The sequence below is a fragment of the Penaeus monodon genome, chromosome 13 (assembly GCF_015228065.2).
Source record: "Penaeus monodon isolate SGIC_2016 chromosome 13, NSTDA_Pmon_1, whole genome shotgun sequence".
Classification (NCBI taxonomy): domain Eukaryota; kingdom Metazoa; phylum Arthropoda; class Malacostraca; order Decapoda; family Penaeidae; genus Penaeus; species Penaeus monodon.
Window position 1 is genome coordinate 20,141,980 of NC_051398.1, and position 7,800 is coordinate 20,149,779.

The following is a 7,800-nucleotide window of genomic DNA, read 5'->3' on the forward strand; positions in this document are numbered from 1 at the left end:
TTTCTTCTAACATCTTTATCTATCTATTTTTCCCCTTCTTCTCTTTTCCTCTTCCTCTTTTAAATTATATTATTGTTTTTTATATTTTTTAATATTATTATTTTATTTTTCTTTTTTTCTTTTCAAAAATATATAATTATATACCTAATAATAAAATCTATATTATATATAATATATATATATATATATTTAATTATAAAATATATAAAAATAAATATTTCATTATATATTTTAAAATATAATATATAATATATAATTTTAAATATAATATATTTAAAATCCCTTTAAATTTTTTTAATTTTTTATATTATTTTTTTATTTTTTATTTTTTTTTTTGTGTGTGTTTTTGTGTGTGTGGGTTGGTGTTGTGTGGGGGTGTGGTGTGTGTGTGTGGTGTGTGTGTGTGGTGTTTTTTGGGGGGGTGTGGTGTGTGTTTTGTGTGGTGGTGTGTTGGTGTTGACAATATGGGTTTTGGGTATTTTTTTTTTGTGGGCGTGAGATGTGACCCCCACCAAAATTACGCCCCTTTATAGCCCTAGGTGCATTCATTACACTGTCTGGGGTTTATTAACCAACAAAAAGAAATTATCTCGCTAAATGAAATAACCATTTAGCAAGATATAAATACCATTGAATACCATTTGTTTTTCTGCCTATTTTAAGACAAAGGGAAATGTAAACTCTTGTCACGAATAATTTGTAAAAGAAAAATGTAATTATAAGTTCTGATATAATGTGGAATCATTCATTTTCATCGAAGATTTTCCGAAACTTGTTAATATCAGCTAACCTCAGCATGAATCACTAGTTTTACTAAAGCTGATCTGCTGCTCTTGTTGTGTAAAGGTAATGATAATGGTAGTGGTGGAGATAATGATGATGATGATTATTATCATTATTATCATCATCACGACAATAATGGTAAGGTAACAGTAGCAGAAGTAGTAGTAATGTTAGCAATATTAAGGGCATATTAATAATGATAATATTCTGGTAATGACAATAATGTGGATAATGATTATAATGACATTAATGATAATGACAGTGATGATAATGATGATAATAATTATTATAATAATGATACGATTAATGATAGTGATGATGGCAGCAATAATATTAATAAGGATAAGAATATTCAGAATGATGATAATTATAAAAATGACAATAATTATGACAATGCTGATAATAATGATATCAATAATAATGGTAATGATGATGATGATAATAACAACAACACCAATAATGTTTATTATCATTATCATCGTTATGATAATAATATCATTATTACTATTATCATTACTATAGATATTCTTATATCATTACTGTTATTATGATAATCATCATCATTATCATTATTATTGTTATTATCATAATGATAATAATGATGCAAATGATAATGATGATGATGATAATAATAATAATAATAATAATAATAATAATAATAATAATAATAATAATAATAAATAATAATAATAATAATAATAATGATGATGATGATAATAATAATAATAATAATAATAATAATAATAATAATAATGATGATGATGATGATGATGATGATAATAATAATAATAATAATAATAATAATAATAATAATAATAATAATAATAATAATAATAATAATAATAACAGTAGTAGTAGTAGTAGTAATAATAATAATAATAATAATAATAATTATTATTATTATTATTATTATAATTATAGTAATAACAATGATAATAATAACAATAATAATAATAATAATAATAATAATAATAATAATAATAATGATAATAATAATTATTATTATTATTATTATCATTATTATCATTATTATTATTATTGTTGTTGTTGTTGTTGTTGTTGTTGTTGTTGTTGTTGTTGTTGTTGTTGTTATTATTATTATTATGATGATGATGATACTATCAATAATGATAATAACAGTGATAATATAACGATGATATCAGTTAAACTGATTTGATGATTACACATGTAGTAGCAATATCAGCCATGGAAACAATGAAAACACGATAAAGCTAGTAATAAGCACACACGCACGCACGCCTTCACGTACGTACACACGCACAGACACCAATATGTACACATAACTACCATTCACACACACAATCTCGTGCACACGGTTCGTCACCCACATGCAAACCTTAGTAAATAAAAAATAAAAAAAACTTATTAAAAAATAGTAAACAAATCTTAGTAAGTAAACCTTAGCGGATACAGATCGCCTCCACATGTGCTGGACAAGGCAAGCAGAAATATATCTCTTTTTCTAAAATTATCCCCATCGCCATGTTCGTCCGAACGCAACCTTCCACAACCTTCCAATATATAAATACTATTTGGATAAATAACCTACTATTATAGATATAAGTAAACTACTATTACATCTATAAACAAAATACTAATTTGATAAATAAAAGCGTACAACCTTCCAGTATATAATATATAATATACATATACTATTCTGATAACTAAACCTCATTTCTAAAACCACACAACGTGTTTCTAAACCACATAAAGCGTTTTCTTAACCGAATTCCGCCCTTTATAATGGAGCAAAAAGACAACATAAATTGAAGTTCCGCCTGAAGTTATTTCTGTCGGGCGAAAAGGGGAAGTCCCGGAAAAACAAGTGAAGTTCGAGTCAAAACAAGAATCGCGAGAGAGAGCGGAAGAGGGAGAAGGGAGAGAGATAGAGAAGGAGAAGAAGAGAGGTGTGAGGCGGTGAGTTTCGATCTATGTATGCTAATTTCTCCTTTATTTACCCCCCACCCCTTCGTTCATCCTTTCCGTGTGTATTTATAACGCGTTGACCTGGCGAGTGGGAAAGGGAGGGCTGAAGGTGAGGGAAGTTGGGTCCGCTGCCCCGCCTGGGTAACGTAAGTAAACGGTGGAAGGAAGGAGGAGGGAAAAAAGAAGTAGGTTAATCGGAGCGGAGGTAGACAGAAAGAGTTGCAAGAAGGACTAATAAAGAAGTAGAAGAGGATGGAAAGTGAGGAGTTTTAGGCCGTGTTTTAGGAGCACCGTCTTCGTTGGAGGAGGGAGGAGGAGAGAAAGAGAAAGAAGGGAAATAGGACGATTTTAGCTTCAGATTAATGTTATTGTTTTTTTTCCAGGGTCAAAATGGGGATTCTGTGAAGCTCATTTATTACAACCCAACCTAACCTCATTTAGTTTCACTCCGTAAGAGAAGAGTTTGGATTCATGGTAAACTTTAAATGGCAGCATTTTTAATAGAAAATGAAACACAGTCACGCTATAAACAAAAATTGGTATTTGTTACCAAGAGAGACACACTTTCCATTGACGAACTCCCAACACCAGAGTAGCATGCGAACCCAAAACACAAGCCTAATCTTTCCTACCCTCTATTTATTCCCTAAACAGGGGGACAATCACCATTGTACCCTCCTCACTTCTATTAGCACTTCATGATAGCTTACAGAAAATGCACACTATAAAGTCTTGCCATGTGATGGTGTTGTGGACTTGCAGAGGACATTTTTGGCATTACTTGGTAAAGATGAGGCCAATGCAGATGTACCTGTGTTGCCTATACCTCTATTTTTTATGTTCTATAAGAAGGCAAAGACTATTTCCCTCTATCTCTGTATGCCACTCAGAGTAACGTTAACCCAAAAGTTAATTGTGCTATTGTGCTTTGTGGCAACTTTTTCTTGTGTTATAAGATTTGTTGAACTATGTATTGTTGATTTGTTAATACTAGTAATTATTGAGAATAGATCAGCTTATCAGAGAGAGAAAGAAAAAGGTAATGCCATGAATAGTACATAAAACAAAACTGTTACACATCACATTACACATTTACTTTTCAGAATTTGAAAATATGTTCTTGTGCTTGAGTATGCGGTATGTCATATTTGTTCTGTGACAGGAAAAGAGTAGCTTTGTGCCTATGAATGCTCTGGCAAAGAACAACAGCCCCCACCCTTTATGTGACCAAGATGGAACTTATAGACCTCCCATTATCTTTATGTAGCATTATCCACCATGGATATTCCTTCCAGAATATACATGATGGAGGTTTGTTGGCTTGCAGAAGCCATGGCAATCACTTGACACAATGCCACTAATATGTTTGACTTAGGATTGTAAGGTATCCATCATAGATTACAAGTCTTAAGTGGATTTGGATGGAACACACCTAATATCGTTAAAAATATAAAATTCCATATTGAAAGCCAAAAATTCAGTTTCATATCATTTGAACTCTTCACTTATGAAGAAGACTTATAAATCATAAACTCTCAAGCTTTGTCATCATTTTTTATACCTTCTATATGTCAAGTACTGCCAATTAGTGTCATTAACTTAAAGTTTGATCTCCTGGAATTTATTTTTTGAGCTGCGGATACAATATAAATTGTAATTATTTTATCTCATTTCCTGCCAGGGAGAGAGAGTTGGAAATGTTTTTTTTTTTTTTTTTTTTTTCGGAGGATAGGGAAACAGCTGCCAAATAGATCTAACTAGTTGCCAAACCTGTTTTCTAGTTGTCAGTTCTCATTCATACCTTAATCTCCAGTTGTTATCATGAAGCTAGATCATCATGATTCCACCCAGATCAGTTCATATGGGTCATTATTTTACTATCAGACACTTATTTTCTCAACAGCAACATGGCAGCAGCAGAAGACCGCCCACCGACATACCCCTGGCTTAAAGACAAGGTTTTGGGGACTGGTGGATTTGGTACAGTAACATTATGGCGTCACAACGATACTGGAGAAACTATTGGTAAGTTTAACAATTTCAGACTGTTGTAATGTTTCCAATGATGTGAAATAATCAGGGTTGGATTTCAGCCTAGAGGCACTGTTATAAGATTTTCAAATATATATATAAAAAATATATATATATATAAAATAAAAATTTTATATATGTGTGTGTGTGTGGTGTGTGTGTGTGTGTGTGTGTGTGTGTGTGTGTGTGTTTTGGGGTGTGTGTGTGTGGTGTGTGTGTGTGTGTATGTATGTATGTATGATGTATGTATGTTATTTTGTATGTATATATATATATATATATATATATGTTTTCTATATATATATTATTTTATATATATATATATTAAAAAATTATATATATAGAAACATTATATATAATATATACATACTACATACATACATACATACATACATACATACATACACACACACACACACACACACACACACCACCACACAACACACACACACACACACACACAATATATATATATAATATATATATATATATATATATAATATATATACATATAATTATATGTATAAAATATATAATTATATATATATGAAAATTATACTTTTAATATACATATGAATGTATATAATATATATATGTATATACATATATATATATATATATATATAAATAAATATACATATATATACATATATATATAAAATAATATATAAAATGAAATATATGTTATATATATGTATATATATATGTATTATAGTTTTATGTATAATATATGTATATATATGTATATATATATATGTATATGTATATATATATGTGTTTATATTATATGTGTATGTTATATTATATTTATATATATTTATATGTTTGTATTTTGTAATGTATATATTTTGTATATGTATATGTATTATATGATATTATATATGTATATTATTATGTATTATATATGTATCTATATTTTATTTATATATATATTATATATTATATTGTATATTATATATATATATATATAGGCAGCAGTGGCCAAGTGGTTAGAGCATCGGACCTCAGACTGTCATGACGGCAATCTGAGTTCGAGGGTTCGAGTCACGGCCGGTGCGTTGTTCCCTTGGGCCAAGGAACTTCACCTCGATTGCCTACCTAGCCACTGGGTGGGCAAGCCAGCCCAAGTCAGTGACTATCAAGTCACCATCTCTGGTGACTCGATAAAAACACCGGGCGGAAGGCAACGGCAAACCACCGCTCTAAATTGCCAAGAAAATTATGGAAAATCCATGATCGTCAACGTCCTTGTAGGACAGGGCACTTAAAAAAAAAAAAAAAAAAAAAAAAAAAAAAAAAAAAAAAAAAAAAAAATATAATATAAAATATATATTATATATTATATTTTAATATGTGTGTGTGTGTGTGTGTGTGTATATATATATATACATTTTTATTTTTATTTTTCCTTTTTCCTTTTTTTCTTCTTCTTCATTTTTACCTCCTTTTTTTTATAGATAAGTATACTTTAATGCTTTACATTGCTGAATATCATTTAACTTAAAATGAAATTTCAACTTTAAAAAAGATGGCCTGGAAGTCAGAAAATAAAACTTATAAAATGGGCCTCTGTTTATGGTCTTTTATTTGAAGTAAATGGGCCTGTTTGAGGCCCTTTATCTAACCCAATTGGCACATATATTAAAAATACATGCCATACACAACTGTAATACAAGTTTATTTATTGTATTTCCATACAGATGGCTCTACAAGTGCCTAGTCACCAAGGAATCAGTTATTAGTCCTACATATCTCACCTGTTTACCCTTTTCCTAGACTTTTGGAAAGGGTCATTATTTCATTGCCTTAAATGTTATTGAGATTTTAATAACAATTTAATAATCATAACATCAATAACAAGAATAACAGTATCGATGTCAACTGTATTAAAAAAAAAAAAAACACACATTTTCACTCCAATTCAAGGAATGGGGAAATCAGGATCAGTTACTAGAGCCTACTGATAGACTCTGCTGGCTGAGCACATGTGGAACCATCTGTATATAACAAAATTCACAAAAACTTCAGGAACAGAACATAAATCCAGGGCGGTTGGGTTAAGATAAGGGGCTATGTCTGAGGCCTTAGCTGTAAATTTTGCAGCCACAATCCATGTTACTTCAAGCTATGTAAATGTCACTTAGATATATCATAAATGAAAATAAGCCTGTCTTTTGCCTTTCATGTACAATTCAGTGTTTACAGAGAATAAGGAAAAACTGCGATTATATGGTGTTATAATAGAAACTTATAGACCAGTTATTAAGATATATCACAAGTAAAAAATATTCAAGTCGGGTGGGATGATTTAGTGCAGTCCAATAATATCATTTGTCTAGATACCCCAAACAGTTAGAATCCAGCCTTGGAAATAAGTCTGTCTTTTGCCTTTTGTGTACAATTCATTGTTTACAGAGAGTAAGGAGAAACAGTGATTATATGTTGTAATGGAAACTTGTAGGCTAGTGATTCCCAGCCTTCACACCTTGGAGGAACCCCCATATGTATTATATAGAGTACAGTGTATATTATACATTGTAGTGACTGACACGTATGAGTATGTTAGTGTCTGGAAGGTGTTTGTGATGTGTTGTTGAGTAGAAATAATGAACTAAAGTCGCTGCCATTTAGTAATAGCGCATAATTATTTTACAGTTTCCTGAAATTAGTGGTGATGGTCAGCAGAACCCTAGTTGAGAATCACTGTTTTAGGCCTCACATTGATGCTGTGTCATGAGATCATTATTAATAAAGCAAAATACATATAGGAAAAATTATATATTTAAGCACTGATCACTTATTTTTCAATACTGATGTGTTCTTTAATACCAAATAATCTTTTTTTATATTGACATGTGTTTCTAAAGTGCTTGTGGAGCCATCTACATGTAAAGACAATAAATAAACTAAACTCACATGGGGGTATGACATGTATACATGCCATCCCCAATGGCATTGGGTTAACAATTACATGTTTCAAGACACAGGTACATAAACAGAAAGCAAGCTATTATAATAGATTTAATTCTGTAAAGATTA

General features: G+C 30.2%; 1 protein-coding gene across 1 annotated transcript in view; it reads left to right on the forward strand.

Annotated features, from left to right (window-relative positions):
• The first annotated feature begins 2,669 nt into the window (after window positions 1-2,669).
• Window positions 2,670-7,800, forward strand: part of LOC119579884 — a 20,533-nt gene continuing 15,402 nt past the window's right edge. Inside the window, exons 1-2 of the mRNA XM_037927735.1 lie at window positions 2,670-2,721; window positions 4,634-4,755. Coding sequence (XP_037783663.1) covers window positions 4,638-4,755 — 118 coding nt within the window. The 5' untranslated portion in view covers window positions 2,670-2,721; window positions 4,634-4,637. The remainder of the gene's footprint in view (window positions 2,722-4,633; window positions 4,756-7,800) is intronic.